The sequence below is a fragment of the Oryctolagus cuniculus genome, chromosome 1, assembly GCF_051225735.1.
Source record: "Oryctolagus cuniculus isolate XC-2025 breed Fujian yellow rabbit chromosome 1, ASM5122573v1, whole genome shotgun sequence".
NCBI classification, from domain to species: domain Eukaryota; kingdom Metazoa; phylum Chordata; class Mammalia; order Lagomorpha; family Leporidae; genus Oryctolagus; species Oryctolagus cuniculus.
In genome coordinates this window covers 111464386-111483154 of record NC_142867.1, presented here as the reverse complement: position 1 = coordinate 111483154, position 18769 = coordinate 111464386, and the positions used below count along the sequence as shown (strand labels likewise).

The following is an 18769-nucleotide window of genomic DNA, read 5'->3' as shown; positions in this document are numbered from 1 at the left end:
GACCTCAACACCCCTCCCCACCTCCCACGCCCAGGCCGCCGCGGAAGCGCAGAAAAGCCAGCATGGCTGCAGGGGCAGGTCTTCGCTGTGCCTACTCTTCCCAGCCCCGGGGTCCCCCAGCTGTCCCCACACCTGGCCCAGAGCCCTGCGGAGGCGGTGGTGGGGGCAGCAGCTCGTCGTCGGAGGTGGCGATGGTCTTGATGGCATTGTGGTACAGCGGGGTGGAGCTGGGCATGGCGTACTTGGACATCTGCGACATCATCAGTGACAGGGGGTTCTGGGAAGGCGTGGGGTCTGGGGAGGAGGTGAACGGTAGGCTGGGGTTCATGAGGCTGCTGGGAGGGTTGGCGGGAGGCGCGGAGGAGCTGCTCCGGGGGCCGCTAGGTGGGAGGGCACCTGAAGAAGCACAGAGACAAAAGAGAGCAAGGGGTGACTGGGCTGCTCGTACTGGGGGACTTGGGACGAGCTCAGCTCCCCACGTCTCCCTTGGACTCCCCCAGGCACACCTATGTCCCAGGGAACCATAGCCCACCCTTTTCAAGCAATTTCTGAAGTGCAGAAGACCCCACCCCCAGCCAAGTCCCAAGCAAAATACCCGGGAGATGGGTGCAGTGCTCCCTGAGCGAGCCCAGCACAGCCACCGCCACCTGCCCAGGAGAGCACGCCCACCTGAGAGGCACCCCACTGGTCTACTCACCCTGTTCCACATTGCCCAGGGGTGCAGAAGAGTTCATGGTGAGAGGTGGCTGCTTGTTCTGCGAGACCCCAGGGCTGGGCATGGCTGTCTTGGGCGAGGCAACCCAGCCTGGAGAAGGCACCGCCATGGAGGGAGACTTGAGCCTGCTGGGCGAGCCAGTGGGCGACCGGACGCTGAGGGAGGAGCTGAGGACCTGGGGTGACTTGAGAGGTCCCGGCGGGTTGGCGGAGGCCAAGGGCACCATCTGGGAGGGGGTCTGGGGCGACTTGAGGTTGGCAGAGGGCGAGGTGACCAGGGGCGAGTGCACCTGGCTAAGGGTGGGCGACTTTAGGTGCCCCATGCCTGGCGAGCCCATCTGGTTAATACTGATGGTGAGGTCTGAAGGCCGCCTGCCCAGCCCCCGGCTCGGGGCTGAATGCACGGGCCCGGGGGGAGGATTGGATGCAGCGGGCAGGGGCATGTGGCTGAGCCGGGTGGTGCCCACACTGCCCATGGGCATGGAGCTCTGGTCAGGACTGAACATGTCTTGGTTGTTGCCCATGTCCTGTGGCATGGCTTGGTAAGGCCCCTGGCCCCCGGAGAAGCCCTGCTGGCCCTGGCTGGGGAACTGAGAGGGCATGAGCATCTTCTGCGGGCCGCCCATCATGCCACTGCTGTTCTGGGCCCGAACGCGGGCCATCTCCTCGGGACTGAGGCCCTGGGGCCCCATCATGTCCCCAGGACCCCGCATCTTCTGTGACATCAGCATCTGCTGCTGGGGGGTCATCTGCACATTCAGGTTCATGTTCATGTTCATGTTCACATTCATGTTCATGTTGAGGTTGCCTGGCCCCATGGGTGGGTCCACCTCCCTCAGCCCAGACTGCCCCATGGGCGGGCTCAGGAGGCCCCGACCTCCTCCAAACTCCATGCCCATGGGGGTGCCCGCCAGGCCCTCGCCGCCAGCCATCTGCCCGGGGAACATGGCGGGATCCATCTGCCGGTGCGCCTGCATCATCCGCTCCATCTCCATGCTCTGCCCCATGCCGCCGCCTGCCATGCCCAGGGGCCGCTGCATGCCCATCGACCGCTTCTCCAGCAGCTGGTGCCGCAGCAGCTCCTCCCGGACCCGAGGGGTCATGAATCGCTCGGCCTCCCCCTGCCCACCTGGGTAGGGCACAGCGTTCTGGGCAAAGTTGCTGGGGCCCCCCATAGGGGGCAGGTCTTCGGTCCAGCCCATGCCAGGCCGCACAGGCCTCTGCATGGCATTCATGGGCACCTCCATGGGCATGCTCTGCATGCCCCCAAACCCGGGCACCCGCTGCATCTGGTTGCCTGGGAAACGGGGCCCAGGGAAGGGAGGGCCTCCACGGAGTTGCATGGGATCCTGGACATCCATGGGTCCACGCAGCTGGCCACCCATTCCGGGCGGCCACTGATCCCCAGGCTTGCTGTGGTAGGGGGGCGGGGGCCCCCTCACCATCATGCCCCCCATGCCCATCATGTCCTGCAGGGGGCGGCCCCCATGCAGCCCGATCTGCTCTTCCTTCCGCCGCTTCTCCTCGTAGTACTCCTCCTGCAGCTTGCGCCAGGCCACCTGCTCGGGCGTCAGGCTGTCCTGGCCCAGCCTCTGCATCATCATGTTCATCTGCGGCCCCATGTCCCCGCCGGGGGGGTGTCCAGGCACGTCGTGCTCCAGCGGGGGGCCCCCGAGGCTCTGCGTCTGCGACATCATGGATTGTAAGGGCTCCTCGTACTTCTTCAGCCCGCTGGGGGGCGCTGCCGCGGGCTGCTGGGGAGCAGGCGGGGCTTGCGCCGGGGCGCCCCCCTCGCCAGCTCCTCCTGGGGGTGCCTTGAGGAAGGGCTCGGCCTCCCCACTGCGGAGCAGGAGCCGCTCGATGTCTCGCAGGGTCTGCAGGGAGCGCTCCCGGTGCTCCAGCTGCTCTTTGGACAGGCCCTCGGAGCCCACCAGGCCGCGCTGCCCATTGCCCGCAGGGGCCGCCTCCCCCAGCAGGGCAGGGCCCTGGGCAGCACCGGGGTCTCCTCCGGGAGGCATGGAGCTGTTGGCGGTGGCAGCCGTCGGGGTGTTAGGGTGGGTGCCTCCAGTCCCACCGCCCGTGCTGGCAGCTCCCACCGAGTTGGGGGCCAGGTCCTGACCACCGGGGTCCTCAGGAGGTCCCTCGGAGGGCAGAGCCGGGGGGGCACTGCCGGGGGCTGGGGGTGGTGGTGGCGGTGGCGGCAGCGGAGGTGGCTGAGACTGCGGGGTACCTGCTGATGGCGTGCTCAGGGGTAGTGGTTCTGGGGTGGGTGGCACTTTGGGGGCCTGTGGGAGGACCAAAACCAAGCGTGAGATAGGTGCAGCAACGTCTGGTGCAGTTCCTGGAGGTGACACGGGGGCCCGGGAGGAGGCCCGCCCCGGGCAGCACACTCACCTGGTCCAGCTTGGCCCGGGGCACGTTCTGCTGGTGGTAGGCGAGGATGGAGTCGGCCCGGCCCTGCAGCACTGCCTCGGCAGCCCTGCACCAGAGTGGGGCGCAGACAGCTCAGGACTGTGCCCAGGAGGGAGTCCCCCCTCCCACCGCGCTCACACGGCCCAGGCTGGGGCGGGAGGAGGCCCGGCAGATTCCGGCCTCCCTGGCACTCACGTGTTAGCCAGGTGGGTGGTGAAGACATACACGAACTGAGAGGTTGGCTTGCCCCCGACGCCCCCACCCCCGCCCCCGGGCGCATCTGTCCGGAGGCCTGGTGGGGGGCCGTGCGGGGGCCCTGGTGCACTGCTCTCGCTGAGGGGCAGCTGGGCAGTTGGGCCGGGGCCCAGCTGCGGGGCCGCCATGGCTGGGTCTGCTACATTACAATCTGCGTGAGGAGAGAAGACAGGGAAGAGGGTAAGCGGCTAGGAGGCAGGCAGCAAGCAGGACCGGCCGCGCCCCCAGCCCAGGCAGGTGCACTGCCTCACAATGGTCTGCCGTAGGGGGTCCTACTCTGTGGTCCTCCACACTCACCTGCCCAGGACAGCCGGGTGGTGAACGCGGGGAGAGGAGGCAAAGGGGAGATGCAGCCCATCCCTGCCTGGCACTGGGCTGGGGGCTGGTGGATGTGACTCACCTAATCTACACGTTCCTGGGCACTCCACTGTACAGAGGAGGCGGCGGCCTGGGAGCCTCAAAGCAACTCAGGCCAGGTTACACAGCCAGAGAACGGGAGCCAGCACTCGGGCCCAGGGCAAGGACGGGGCAGCGCTGCTCCTGTCTGCTCAGCCCAGCACGCTGTGGTCTGCGCATGTGCACACACACTGCCTAGTGACGCCGGCATGGAGAAGGCAAAGAGGCTGCACAAACCCGCGATTCAACACTCACTGCCTCTGGGACACGTCGGCCCTCTAAGACCCAGTTTCTTAAAAAAAAAAAAAAAAAAGGAAAGTAGTGTAACAGAGGAAAAGAGAGAGAGGAATCTTCCATCTGCTGGTTCACTCTCCAAATGCCTGCAACAGCCAGCACTGGGCCAAGCCGAAGCCAGGAGCCCGGACCTCACTCTGGGTCTCCCACGTGGGTGGCTGGAACCCACGCACTTGGGCCATCACCTGCCTCCCAGGTGCATTAGCAGGGAGCTGGATGGAAGCAGCCAGAGCTGGAAGCAGGTACTCTGATAAGGGGTGCCGCTGCATCACAACACCTCTCTAAGCCTCATCTCCTCGTCTGTCCAATGGACACACAAACCTCGACCCTGCACAGGGCAAAGAAACCTATTTTTAACATATTCAGAACCATGGCACCAAGTTGAAAAAATCCACGTGGAAAACAGAGTTGGAAAAGGCCATGTAGAAGCAGCAAAGTGGGTTCCGCATGCGGTTCCCATGCGTTTCCACACGGTAGCCTGTGCAAGCCCTGAGGGTGCCAAGTGTGTGTGGGGTGGGCACACTTCTCCCCATCAGCCACCGTCGGCCCAGGGACAGTGTCACAGCCCACAGGTTGAGGGCTCGTCCCCCAAGGCTACCTCTACTCCAGATGCCGCCTGCAAGCCACAGGTTGCTCTGATCCTGCTTCTGAACAATCTGCTACCAGGGACTTTAAAAAGTCTGCGGAAAACAGAGGGGACCGGTGACGTGGCCCAGTGGGCACTTGTGACACGCACATCCCATGTCAGAGCGGCAGCGGGAGTCCAGGCTGCTGTTTCCAATCCAGCTTCCTGCTAAGGGCCCTGGGAAAGCAGGAGATGACGGCCTGCAGGAACCTCCAGGCTCGCAACTCTCCGGAAGCCCCCTGAACCCAGTCCTCCTGGAGGTTTCTGGAAGGCCCAAGTGCTGCCACCCACATGGTGGGGTTCCAGGCTCCTGGCTTCCACCTGGCACAGCGCAGTCTGAGCAGTGAGCCAGCAGACCAAGGAGCCCCTCTCCCTGTCACTCTGCTTTCCAACTACATAAGTCTTTCCCTCCCCCAAAGAAGTTCATGGAAAATGTACATGATGAAAAAGCTGAATGACTTTTGTACATTCAAAGTAAACTTTTTATTTTACATATTTATTTGAGAGGCAGAGAGACAGACACACAGCCTCACGGCTGGGGCTAAGTCATGGCCAGAGCTGGGAACTCAGCCTGGGTGTCATCTGCGGGTGGCAGGAGCCCAATTCCTTGAATCGTCACTACTGCCTCCCAAGGTGCATATTAGCAGGAAACTGGCGTCAGGGGTTGGAGCCGGGAATTGAAGCCAGGTACTCCCACAGGGATGCAAGTATCTCAACCATTTATTTGAAAGGCAGAGAGACGGAAACAGTCAGACAGAGACTTACCATCCACTCACAGATTCACTCCCCAAACGCCTGCAACAGCCAGGGCTGGGCCAGGCTGAGGCCAGGAGCCCAGAACTCTATCCAGGTCTCCTGTGTGGGTGGCAGGGACCCAAGCGCCTGCATCACCAGCTGCTGCCTCCAAGGGGCGCATTAGCAGGAAGCTGGGACTCTACCCTGGGCTCTCTGACGAGGGTGCGGGTGTCCCAAACAGCATCTTAACCACTGTGTCACGTGCCCACGCCCTGACGTTCTCTTGATTCCACTTTCCACCAACCGTCTTATACATCAGAACTCCCACCTTCAGGTTCCACTCATTGGCGAGAGCAGCACATGGTATTCAGGGCAACGCTCACCTCCACTACCGAGGAGCTCACAAAGAATATGGGGAGACACCAGGGCAGCGCCTGCAGAAAGGCCTTGGTGCCCCCGTGCCCTCTGCGGGTGCACCTCCTCCAGGAACCTCCAGGCTCTCAACTCTCCGGAAGCCCCCTGAACCCAGTCCTCCTGGAGGTTTCTGGAAGGCTCACTAGGTAGGCAGGACTGATCAGCTCAACCTTCAGCCCCTCTCCCAGCCTCAGGTTGGGGGTGGGGCTGAATGTCCCCTCCACTAATCCTGCCTGAGTGTTTCGAGCGACCAAGGTCACCCCCCCCCCCCGCCCCGAAGCTCTCAGTCAACTTGTCTACAAAACACGCAGCACTTGGGAGAGGAGCTGTATGCCAGGAAAATGGGATGCACACGCCCTCCCCAAAGAGATCAGCAAGCACCGAGAGCTTTGTCCCACGGTGCACACTAGCTGGTCAGTGGGTCATCCGTGGGCGGGCACACTCAGGAGCTACCAGCCTGACGCTGCGTCCCCAGCCAGGTGTCGGGCTCCCAGTCAGTGATGAGCCTTCTCTGACAGATGCACCCCACGATGGTCCTGCTCCGACTGCCGCTCTGTGTGACACACAGGAGCGGAGGCTTCCGTATGGGGCTGGCAGGGGACGGGGCGGGGGTGGGGGTCAGGGACCTGAGAGCCAGCCTCAGGGTGTGGGGGCTGCCCAGGGAACAGGGCTGGTTGCTGGACACGTTCGGTGGGGAGGCAGAGTTTATGTCAATAAGGAACTTCGCAGTACAATGATAATGACCAAAGAAATGGAACACTGGGGGGCAGGTATGCGGTATGGTGGGTCAGGCTGCCACTTGGGGTGTCAGGATCTCATATGGGAATGCCAGTTTGAGTTCTGGCTACTCTGCTTCTCACACAGCTTTCTGCTAACACATCCTGGGAGGAAGCTGGTGATGACCCAAGTGCTCAGGCCTCTGTCACCCACGTGGGAGGCCTGGATGGAGTTCCTGGTTCCTTGCTTTGGTCTGGCAAAGCCCTGGCTGCTGTGGGCACTTGGGAAGTGGTAAGCCAATAGACAGACCATCTCTCTGTCTCTTTCCCTCCGCCTTTCATGTACATGAAAATAAATGAATTTTTTTAAGGATTTATTTATTTTACTTGAAGTCAGAGTTACAGAGAGGCAGAGGCAGAGAGAGAGAGGTCTTCCATCTGCTGGTTCACTCCCCAGATGGCCGCAACAGCCAGAGCTGAGCTCATCCAAAGCCAGGAGCCAGGAGCTTCTTCCTCATCTCCCATGCAGGTGCGGGGAACTAAGCACTTGGGCCATCTTCCACTGCTTTCCCAGGCCATAGCAGAGAGCTGGATCAGAAGTGGAGCAGCCAAGATTGGAACCGGTGCCCACATAGGATGCTAGCACTGCAGGTGGTAGCTTTACCTGCTATGCCACAGCACTGACCCCATAATAAATCTTTAAAAAAAAAAATGAATTGGGAGTAGGGGTGGGGGGTCCTGTCCTGGGAGGCAGTGTGGGGTGCCATCACTGAGGGGCTCAGCCAGACGCTGGAGGGTCACAAGTCAGTCTCCTGGGGGAGGGGGGACCTGGGACCGATGGTCTTTGGAGTCCCAGAGAGCTGTAGAGGCTTCAGAATGGGGGCACTTCAAAAGTTCGGGGGGTTAGCGTTTGACACGGAAGTCAAAATGCTGCTTCAAATGCCTGCATCCCGTACAAAGCATCTGTGTTAAGTCCTAGCTCCGGCTCTGCTTCCAGCTCCAGCTTCCTAGTAACGCACACTCTGGAGGGCCGCAGGTGATGGCCCAGGTACTCGGGCCCCTCCCACCCTCATGAGATCTGGATGGAGCTGCCTGCTCCCACTGCTGGCTCAACCAAGCTGTTGCACGCAGTTGCGAAACGAACCAGCGGATGGGAGACCTTTCTGTCTCTCTGCCTTTCATATAAAAATAATAATAAAAGTTATTTCAAGAAGTTAATGAACAGGGATGGCATCCCACTTCCAATTCAGCTCCCTGCTAAAGTATTTGGGAGGGGCCAGTGCTGTGGCATAGTAGGTAAAGCTGCCGCCTGCAGTGCCAGCATCCCATATGGGCACTGGTTCAAGTCCTGGCTACTCCACTTCCGATCCAGCTCTCAACTGTGGTCTGGGAAAGCAGTGGAAGATGGCCCAAGTCCTTGGGCTCCTGCACCTGCATGGGAGACACGGAGGAGGCTCCTGGCTCCTGGCTTCAGATTGGTGCAGCTCTGGTCATTGCAGTCATCTAGGGAGTGAACCAGCAGATGGAAGACCTTTCTCTCTCTCTCTTTCTGCCTCTCTGTAACTCTTTCAAATGAAGGAATAAATCTTTAAAAAAAATTAAAATAAAAAAATAACTGAAGTACGTGGGAAGGTAACAGAAGGGCTGCCACTCACATGCCAAGACCCAGATGGAGTTCCTGGCTCCTGGCTTCCACTTGGCCCCACCTTGGCTATTGAGGCCATTTGGGTAGTGAACCAGCAGATGGAAGATTTCTCTCTCTCTCTCCCTCTCTCCCTCTTTCTCTGTAACTCTGCTTTTCAAACACATAAATTTTTTTAGGTTCATGAAAACTGGATTTAAAAAGATAAGTTTATTTTAATGCAAAATGTTTTAAATCCATACCTACTTTTTTCTTAATATGAATTTTTCCATCAACTTTTTTTTTTTTTTTTTTTTTGACAGGCAGAGCGGACAGTGAGAGAGAGAGACAGAGAGAAAGGTCTTCCTTTGGTTCACCCTCCAATGGCCGCCGTGACTGGTGTGCTAAGGCCGGCGCACCCTGCTGATCCGATGGCAGGAGCCAGGTGCTTCTCCTGGTCTCCCATGAGGTGCAGGGCCCAGCACTTGGGCCATCCTCCACCGCACTCCCTGGCCACAGCAGAGAGCTGGCCTGGAAGAGGGGCAACAGGAACAGAATCCGGCACCCCGACCGGGACTAGAACCTGGTGTGCCGGCGCCGCTAGGCGGAGGATTAGCCTGTTGAGCCGCGGCGCCGGCCCTCCATCAACTTTTTGAAAACCCCTTATATGCATGGATTTCAAATGTTTTTGCATCAAGATAATTTTTTTTTAAAGATTTACTATTTAAAAGACAGTTACAGAGACAGAGGGAGAAACTTTAGAGGTCTTCCATCTGCTGGTTCACTCCCTAGATGGCTGTAATGGCCAGGGCTGGGCCAGACCAAAGCCAGGAGCTTCCTCTGGTCTCCATGTGGGTGGCAAGGGCCCAACCACCTGGGCAGCTTTTTCCAGGTGCATTAGCAGGGAGCTGGGTCAGAAGAGGAGCAGCTGGGACTCAAACCAGCACCTATACGGGATGTCGGCATCACAGATGGCTTTACCCCCTACACCACAACACCAGCTCCAAAATAAATTGATCTTTTAAATCCATTTTCCGTGAACATGCTGAGTGCATCCTATGTGCCCTGGGTCCCTCTCCTGCACACTCCTCCAACAGCACTCAGTCCACATCTGTTTCTCTCTCTGAAACACACAGCTTAGCCTGCCTCACAGGAACACATAAGCAAAGCACCAAAGCAGCCACACAGTTCTCTCCTCCTTTCCCTGATCCCTGCCTTCAACAAAGCCACAAGTCCACATTCTCCGGCTAGTTTCTTGCACCTAAAGTTGTCTCGGCCCCTGAACAGCTCTGAGGGGACACCCGTCACTGTGGAAGGGTTCCCCAGGGAGACAGGTCCAGAAACACACTGATCAACAAGAGAGTGGGCACCCATCCACACCCACTCCGCCTCCTGGGGACACACCCCGGCCCTGCCAGGAGTCACGCAGAGGTTAGGGAAGGGCGCCAACTGTCAGCTCACACCCAGGCTTAGCGTGGCTTTGCCCAGCTGAGCCAGCGTCCCACGCCCAAGCAGGAAGGACCTTCGCCGCCCTCTCTCCGCTGACCAGTAGGTGGCAGCATAGGCCAGGCATTCACGCGGAGAGGTGTAGGTGAGGTGGCCAAGGAAGGGGCCACCTGCGTGAACCCCACCGCCAGTCCCCAGTGAGCGGGAAGGCAGGGGCTGGGCCAACGCAGGCACGCACGCACGCAAGGAGGGGCCGGCTGCACAGTAAGGGGGGAGCTGACAAGAGATTCCCTCAGGGCCTCGGAGCCAAGGAACACTCACTGTGGGTGGCCGCGACCGGCTTGTCGTCCTCCTCGCTGTCCGGGCCAGAGCACCACTCATCCCCGCTGTATGGCTGCTTCCGCTCCAGCACACAGCGCCGCTTGCTCCTCGGCGCCACCTCTGCCCAGGCAGGACCGGCAGGCGGGTGAGAGTTAGTGCCCACAGCCCCATCCTCCCACGCGGCCACCGTCCCTCCCGGGTCCCAGAGGGCACTGCCCAGTCCACGGCGGGCACTCTGCCAGTCCCTGGCCCCCGCCACACCACCATTTGTTTCTGATTTCTCCCTGCAGCCCTGGCTGCCCGTCTCCCCTCCCCCCCCCAAGCACTGCATAATCCCCAACCACAACTGGTTCTAATTAGGGGGGGAGGGGGAGGGGGCAGCCACTGCTACTCTTCCAGGCCCCAGTGGCTGCTCCCAGAGGGCTCCCACCAGCCAGAGACACAGGCGGCTGCAGGGAGGTGCCTGGCTCTGTACCTCACCCCGGAGCACCTCCCTGGCCCCACGCTGGGGCTGCAGTGGAAGGGAGGAGAGCGATGAGACCGGTGGCCTGGTCACCCTGCGCGGCCTCTCCCTGGGTGGCACCCTGGTAAACCCCACTCCTGAATGACCTGGTGCGTGCCCTTGCACAGATGCTGTGAGGGTCGGGCCAGCGGGAGGGAGGCAGGTTTCCAGCCTCCAGTTGGGGGCTGGAGCCGTGGGAGGTGCTAGGTGTGGAGCATCAAGAAGGGGATACCTTTGGCCTCTGAGTCCAGGGACGGGGTCCCAGCCTCCCGCTGCTCTCCAGAGTCCACAGACACGCTGCGCTCCCGCTTCACCTTGCCCTTGAGCGAGCTGAAAGGGGGCACCCCTGCCTGGGGGTTCTTCAGACTGGAGTTGCTGGGTGAGATCTGGTTGGCCTTGGCCCCATGGTTCCCCGCCCCCACGCCCTTCGAGCCCAGGTTGCAGGTGGGTCCTTGGTTCACATTCTGGTGCTGGGATTGGGCCCCGCCATTCCCTGTCTTGCCATGATTGGTCAGTTTATTTTCTGGGTGCATTGGCTTGGCTGGGGCAGGGGGGCAGTGGCCGCGGGGGGACAGCGGCGGGCTCCCCGGAGCTTCTCTCCTCCTGGGATGGGGTAACCTGGGAGAAGGCAGGAGAGACAGAAGTTAATCTTGCCAGGGGTAGCGTACCTGGGCTTTAACTCTCCCATCATGCCTTACCTAAGGGGGCAGGGGGAGCTGAATGGCACCTCCAGGCCACCCACTCTTCCCCTCCTCCCACCCTCCCTCCCTCCACGGCCCCTCAGACAAGGCTGAGGCCATGGTCTACCTTGCCCCATCTCCACTCCCCAGCCAGGGCCTGGCACTGGCAGACCCTGCACCCCCGCCCCAGCCCCAGCCTCCACCAGACCACAGGCTCCCGTGGCAGGCCTGGTCCTCTGGCACCTGACCAGCACCGAGCGCCTTCTCGTCTAGGGCTGGTTCCTTTCAGACTCCATCCGACCCAAAGCTCAACTCCACCACCAGCCCTGAGGGGTCACTCCTTCTGCCCCAGCCCCATTCCCAGGGGGAGGTGGGAGGAGCACACCCAAGGCTGGTGCCCACTGGTCCAGACAGCTCCCCGGAGCCGCAGGGGCAGGCCTGGGGAGGGTGGGCCGGCAGGCCGGGCGGGCAGGCGGGAGCAGGAGGGGGGAGGGGCGCGGTGTGACGAGCAGACGGGAGCGCAGCTTGAAGCCAAGGATTCCAGCAGCCTGGGCTGCGGGCCCTTTAAGCTCCAGCCCGCTCCCCCCGCCGCCTCCCCCTCCCCGGAGACCTATTAATAGCCGCTGGAAAGATCACATCACGGGAGAGGATATTTATCCCCCCTCATTCCACACCAGCTCAGATTTATTTCAGCTCTGCTGTCCTGCTGCTGCCGCCTGGCCCAGTCGGCCGGCTTCTCCCGGGGAGGGGAGGGAGGCGGTGGCAGGCTCCCGCCCCCAGCCACACGGAGGCCAGAGGGCGCCATTGGACCCCACAGTGGGGTGGGCGGGGGTCTGCTCAAACCGTTTTAAGGAGGGAAGAGCTAGAAGGCACCAGAAGCCGCAGGCAGCGCCGGCGGCAGGCCCCTAGCCCAGGGCCTGTCCTCCTTCCCGTCGGAACCCCCGTGGGCCCACTGGTGGCCGGGGGAGCCAGGTGGCCAGGAGACGTGCTCTCCACATCAGCACAGCAGGCCCTGCACCACTGGGCCCTTCCCTTCCCCGCCCGCCACGACACCCACACACCTTGTCTTGTTAGCCAGGATCCTCATGGTTCCCACACACAGTGGGGCTACGGCCCCTGTGCGTGCCCAGGGCCCAGCCAGGTACTCGGTACTGGAGCACGGACTGCAGCAACAAGCCCCAAAGAGAAAACTTGTGATTGGGGAGGGGAGAAGGGAGGACCCAACAGCCCTGGGACTAGGGAGCTGGAGAGGGAGCACTAGAGATGGGGGCTAGACCCCAGAGGCCAGCCCTACCCCCGAGCTGCGTGCACCTGGCCCTCAAGGAGCGTGCAGTCTCGGGCTGCGGGGGTGGACTGCACGGAGCAGCTGGGTGCCCCCGCCCCGGGAGGGGGGACTCCCGCTCCCTTGACACGCCCCTCACCCAGGGTTTGGGAACCCCTCTCGCCCCGCCCCCGGCGCCGAGCCACGCCCCGGGGCGCTCGGGCCGCGGCGGGGGCCTGCGTGGGGACCAGGCCCCGCCCCGCCCCCAGCTCGAGGCCTAGCCCGTGCCCATCCCAGCAGGCCCGGGCGGGCAGCGCGAGGCCTGGCGGGGCCCCGGGGCTGCAGCTGGGCGCTTCTGGAGACCAGTAACGCTGGCTCGGATTCCTCCCCGACCGCAAGAATGCAGGAGCCTCCCCTCCCCCGCCGGGGCCCCCACCCCGCCCCCTCGGCAGAGCCCGAACGGAGAGGCAGAGCGAGCGAGCGAGCGAGCGACATAGCCAGCGAGGCAGCGGGCGAGGGCGCGGGAGGCGGGCAAGGCTGCAGCGTGGTTACCGGCCCGTGCGCGCGCGCGCGGACGGATGGACGCACGGACGCGCCCGGCAAAGGCCGGGCCTCGGCGACCCACAAGGCCCCGAACTCTTGACTCCCACACTACTCACAGCACACACGTGGACAGGGAGACAAAGACACGCATGAGCCCGGCCACCTAGGGGCGCGCTCACAGCCGGCCCGCGGAGGGAGCCCCTGCACGGCCCCGGGCGCGCGCCGAGGCCGCCCGAGGGCTACGTGGGGAGCTCGACTCATTGAGCAGATAAGAAGATTGAGGCCCGGCTGCCAGAGAGCCTTGGAGAGAGGAGTCTGGTCTTCACAAAGGCACACAGCGTGGTAGAGACACCACCACGCAAACCTACACGGACACCTCACCCACCCGTCCCGCCAACCGCCAGCCACTGCTGATCCCCGCCCGCAAAAGGTGGGGGAGGGAAGGGAAGGAGTCCCGGCGGGCCGAGCCTTGTCCCGGTGACAGGCGCAGCCAGACGCTGGTGCACACTCGTGCCGCTCCCTGCAGGGCTGGCACTGGAGGGGGGGGGGGGCCTCACGGCCCCGCTCTGGGAACCTAACCCTAACGTAACCCCAGGGCACAGCAGCCTTGCCTACTCCTTTCTGCCTCTGGCGAGGAAGGGTTCCAAAGTCCAGGGCCTGGCCGGGAAGCAGCTGCCACCCCCATTCCCTGCATCCCAGTCCGGGAGCAGCAGAGGCAGGCGGCAGGCGGGGGCACCTGAGCTCAGGGCCAGGCCTCTGGCGGACCGGCGGCGCAGACTCTCAGCAGCTACCCCCTTCGCCCTGCGCCGCCCTTGGGGCACGTGCCCAGCACACAGCAGCGTCCCCTCAGAACCTTCCACAGATGGGTGTGGGGCGTGCAGAGCAAGGGCCACCCACTACCCGCCATGCTGGAGACCTGTAATAATTTGGGGAGAGGGTGTAGGCCCTTTCCAGGGGTCCCAGGGAGGCCAAGGCTCCTCCCCAGAAGAATCTCAGTGGCCCTCCCTGCTGGGACTCCACCCCGCCCTCCTACCCAGCCGCAGGGCGAGCTGAGTCAAGCAAGGATGAGTCAGGACTTTCCCATCTCACGTCTCCCCCTCCGCCCCCCAGGAGTCAGGCCCACTTCCCCAAAGACCCCTCCCCCTCTCCACTCTCAGTCCCCAAAGACAGCAGGAGGGCCTGCCGGACTGCCCCCAGGGGTGGTACTGCAGGGAGGAGGGCGGGGGGGGGGGGTGGCGGTATCCGAGCACGAGACCAGGAGCCCAAAAGGTAGGGTGGGGAGAGGTGACCAGCTCACAAGCAGCAGGTGCAGGAGTCGCCTGAGTGAAAGACCCGGAGCCTACCCAGGAGAATGCGCCCGCAGGCTTCGGAGACAAAGAACCCAAGATCTTTTGACACAATCCCCCCTCCCCAAGGGGGTAGAGAGCCAGCAGCCTAAGGGGGGGGGGGGGCTGACCCAGCAGGGGGTTACGGGTGAGGAGGGAAGGCTCCAAGCCCAGAGCCTACAGGTGTCACCCAGCAGCTCTGCTGACAGACCGGCCTCGGGTAGGGGAGGCATCCACACACCACCCCCACCAGAGCCCCCCTGCCTGCTGCCGCTGCCCCCACGTTGGGAGCCTCTGCCAGGGCCCCAGTCTCAGCGCCCAGCTCCAAACCACACCACTAGAGCAGGGAGATGCTTCAGACAGTGCATGCTCCCACGTGCGGTGGGTGGTGCCTCTAGGGAGGACCCCCTGGGGACAGCCGCCCAGACAGAAGGGTCCAGGTCCCCTTCGTCCTGGGTGTCAGGACTCCTGGTCCTAAGCAGACGTCCTCTACCTCTCAGGTCACTTCCTCTTCCCGAAGTGGTGACTCAGCGGGCGGGGAGGTCAAGGATTCGAAGCCCAGCAGGAAATCTGCTCAAGGACCAAGGTGCTTCTCTGGGACCCTCTACACGGGGGACTTCCAGGCTCGGGGGCCTCTTCCCCGCCTCGGGTTCCTAGCAGCTCTCCCCCCAACCCCACAGCCCAGCTAAAGGAGATTATGCAAATCACCCATTTTCACCTGGGAGTTTCCAGCCCCGCCCCCCACCCACCCTGCGGCAACCCCTGCCCGGCCACGGAATCTCCGAGTTTGGGACCTTCCAGCGGGGTGCTGGGGTTAGGGGCAGGGACCTCAGCCCACCCCAGGCCGCTGCTCCTTCTGGGGCCTGCAGGCTCACATAGCCATGCCTGGACCGGCCTGAGGCCACCTCACTTCTTCTGGCTCCTTCAGCCCTCACCAGTGTGGCCAGGCCTTGGAAAGCAATCGTAGGGGGTGCCCCCCCCCCCAGACTGCTGCCCGATCTCCGGCTTCTCCCTCCCTCGGGGAGGGGGATAGGAGTGGGGGGGGCACAAGGAAGTAAGACAGGGCAGGAAGGCCAGGCAGGCAGGCAGCGGGCACTGTGCGCCAGGCACAAACAGCCAACACAGGAAACCACAGCCCACCCCCGCCCACCCCACCCGCCCCAGGCTGGGAGAGAGGAGTGTCAGAAGCCTGGTACCCCAACTGCAGCGGCCAGGGCCAAGGGTCAGCCCAGGGCAAGGGAGGGGCAGGAGGCACTCCAGTAAGTGCTGGGCCACAGACCCTACCTGGGGAGGGGGAGAGGAAGCCAGACTGGCAGGGATGGGCCTGCCTCTTTAAATCCACCGAAATCCTGAGCTAGGCCCAACCCAGCTCTGGTTTCACAGGAAGGAAAGGAGTTCTGGAGCCAGTAGGGCAGGCGGTGGTGGCTGGAATTAGCCCCACCAGCCCAAATATATCTGGTCTCCACCCGCCACCCCACTGGCACTTCCTGCCCCCTGGCACCTGCACCAGGGTGGGGGTGGGAGAGGGTCTGGGTGCTACTCCCCATGCCACGGGAGACGCCAGTCTCAGGAGATGACCTGTTGCTTGGGTACAGGTGGGCAGAAAGTGGCTTCTCAAGCCTGGACTCCCAGAACAGGGCAGAAGGGCAGAGTCACTCCCCGTGGGCCACCACCTGGCCTCAGTCCTCCAAGGGGTTAATCGGGGCCCCGGTTTAGGGGGGTAAGGGTGGCCGAGGAACCTCCTCCAAACTGCCTGGCTGCTGGGAACAATGGGGCCATTGTGGGAGGAGCGAGTGCGGGCAGACTGCTGGCACGGCCAGCGCACCATGGGGCGGGACCTCACCCAAGGCCTGCCGCCGGCTCTGCTCTCCCCCAGGTGCTGCCAGAGGCAGAGCCCCTCACCTCGCCTCGCCTGCCTGGCCTAAACTAAGGGCACCAGCAGCACCCAGAGGGCCTTCCAGCTCTGCCCACGATGACATCCAGACTGCCAGGACCCTGCAGGCAGCAGGGGCATGTGGGCCAGGACAGGGTGGGGGTGAGGGTGATGAGACAGGATGTGTGCCTGTGATCCTCCTGCAGGGGAGACAGGAAGGCCAAATGGGGTGTCTGGTGTCAGTCCTGGCACCTTCCAGCCAGAGGAGCTTAGGGGATTGTGAGGGCAGTGGCAGGCAGGGTCCCCTGCCCCCAGGCCTGCTCCCTGGGGAAGCCCGGTGCCCACAGCAGCCTCGCCTGCTGGGGTTGGGAGCCTGGCAGGCGTTGTGTGTGGTGGCATGAGAACCGGCTTTGCTGCCAGGCAGACCGGGTGCCTGCCAATCATGCCGTGTCTCCCCTGAGCTCTGGAGCCTCACCATCCCCTTCTCCCTCTGAACCTTGGTCTTCTCACCTGCAACGTGAGCGTGAGGAGCATGGGATACAGCAAGAGAGAACGCGTGGTGAAGTGGGCTCATGGTGCCTGCCGCCGGCCCCCTTCTCTATCCCCTGCCACAGCACCCAAGTATGCGGGCGTTTGATGGATGTGGGCACTGTCCAGTGTTTGCCCTCTGGGGGCCCCGGGGAGCAGGGCCCATGGGCTTCTGAGTGGTGGCACCCAGGACAAAGACTTGGTTTTGCGTCTACTCTTCTAGCAGAGGCCCTCTCCCTCTGCTTGCACGCCCCTCAAGCCCAGAGCGTGAACCCAACGGGCAGCTGTCCATTCTCTTACCGTGAGGTCTATGCCTTAAAACCCCAGGAGGGGCTGGCGCCGTGGCTCACTAGGCTAATCCTCCACCTTGCAGCGCCAGCACACCGGGTTCTAGTCCTGGTCGGGGCGCCAGATTCTGTCCCGGTTGCCCCTCTTCCAGGCCAGTTCTCTGCTATGGCCCGGGAAGGCAGTGGAGGATGGCCCAAGTGCTTGGGCCCTGCACCCCGTGGGAGACCAGGAGAAGCACCTGGCTACTGCCTTCGGCTCATTGCGGTGTGCCGGCTGCGGCGGCCATTGGAGGGTGAACCAACAGCAAAAAAGGAAGACCTTTCTCTCTGTCTCTCTCTCTCACTGTCTCCTCTGCCTGTCGGGGGGGGGGGGGGGACAGGAGGCACTTCCTCTCCACCAGGCACCTCTCTGAAGGCTCCCTTGGCAGTCACCCTGAGGTATCAGGCTGGGGTGGGGGGGCACTCAAGACTACTACGCTCTCACCATGGAGCTCTTTAAAGAGTGGAGGGTTGTGCCGGCGCCGCGGCTCACTAGGCTAATCCTCCGCCTAGCGGCACCGGCACACCGGGTTCTAGTCCCGGTCGGGGCGCCGGATTCTGTCCCGGTTGCCCCTCTTCCAGGCCAGCTCTCTACTGTGGCCAGGGAGTGCAGTGGAGGATGGCCCAAGTGCTTGGGCCCTGCACCCCATGGGAGACCAGGAAAAGCACCTGGCTCCTGGCTCCTGCCATCGGATCAGCGCGGTGCGCCGGCAGCAGCGCGCCGGCCGCGGCGGCCATTGGAGGGTGAACCAACGGCAAAGGAAGACCTTTCTCACTGTCTCTCTCTCTCTCACTGTCCACTCTGCCTGTCAAAAAAAAAAAAAAAAAAAAAAAAAAAGTGGAGGGTTGCGGCTGCCGCTGTGGTGTAGTAGGCTAGGCTTCCACCTGCGACGCCGGCATCCCATATGGGCGCCAGTTCTAGACCCGGCTGCTCCACTTCCAGTCCAGCTCTCTGCTATGGCCTGAGAGAGCAGTGGAGTGCAAGATGGCCCAAGTGCTTGGGTCTCAAATCCACATGGGAGACCTGGAAGAAGCTCCTGGCTCCTGCTTCAGATTGGCCCAGCTCCAGCCATTGTGGCCATCTGGGGAGTGAACCAGTGGATGGAAGCCCTTTCTTCTCTCTCCCTCTCTCTCTCTGTAACTCTACCTCTCAAATAAATAAAATCTCTTTTTTTTTTTTTAAAGAGTGGAGGGTCTGGGAGAGGAAGAAGAGCAGCTGAGCAGAGTCCGGGAAAAAGCTGTGTTCCCCTCTCCATTACAGAGGGCTGCACCTCTCAGGGTGGCCCCACAACCCCCAAAGGGTTAACAAGGCCCTAAAAATAACCTGCTCCCAGCACGACCCGCTGATCAGAACCCTCCAGCCATCTGTTCCCATTTTCTCCTGTTCACGTTGGAACATCTGAAACCAGCCCCAGAGCCCCAGCCCAATCCCAAAAATAGCCCCAGCCTGCCCAAGGAACGGGCCCCAGGGGCCGGGCACAGGAGGCATGGCCAGCCCAGCAGTGAGGCACAGCCCAGGCAGACAGAGCCCTCACCTCTAGGCCCATGAAGGGAGGTGTTCCTTCTGGTTCCGGGAGGAGGTGGTGCGCAGAGCCAGGGATTCCTACCCACCCCTCTTGGTCTCAGTCCAGAGAGGGCACCTGCAGCCAGGCCCAGACCTCAGACCCAGGAGCCTGGCTTCCCAGGTGCTTCTGCCACGTCTTAGTCCCCACATGATCCCACCCACCTGTCTGCACAGCCCCCCTCACAGTGGGCTCCCAACCCTTGCTGCCCACTCCCGGG

At 62.5% G+C, this 18769-nt stretch overlaps 1 protein-coding gene across 5 annotated transcripts in view; it reads right to left on the bottom strand.

Annotated features, from left to right (window-relative positions):
* The window catches only part of BCL9L (BCL9 like), a 37104-nt gene that overhangs the window by 3554 nt on the left and 14781 nt on the right, over window positions 1-18769 (bottom strand). For 3 of the 5 annotated variants that reach the window (XM_070079473.2, XM_070079474.2, XM_070079467.2), the window contains 7 exons: window positions 12193-12294; window positions 10684-11069; window positions 9950-10069; window positions 3322-3532; window positions 3109-3193; window positions 698-2999; window positions 133-396 (listed from right to left, as the gene is read on the bottom strand). In XM_070079473.2, the coding sequence (XP_069935574.2) occupies window positions 133-396; window positions 698-2999; window positions 3109-3193; window positions 3322-3532; window positions 9950-10069; window positions 10684-11069; window positions 12193-12218 (3394 nt within the window). In that variant the 5' untranslated portion in view covers window positions 12219-12294. The remainder of the gene's footprint in view (window positions 1-132; window positions 397-697; window positions 3000-3108; window positions 3194-3321; window positions 3533-9949; window positions 10070-10683; window positions 11070-12192; window positions 12295-18769) is intronic. The other 2 variants (XM_070079475.2, XM_070079481.2) reach the window with 1 other exon arrangement.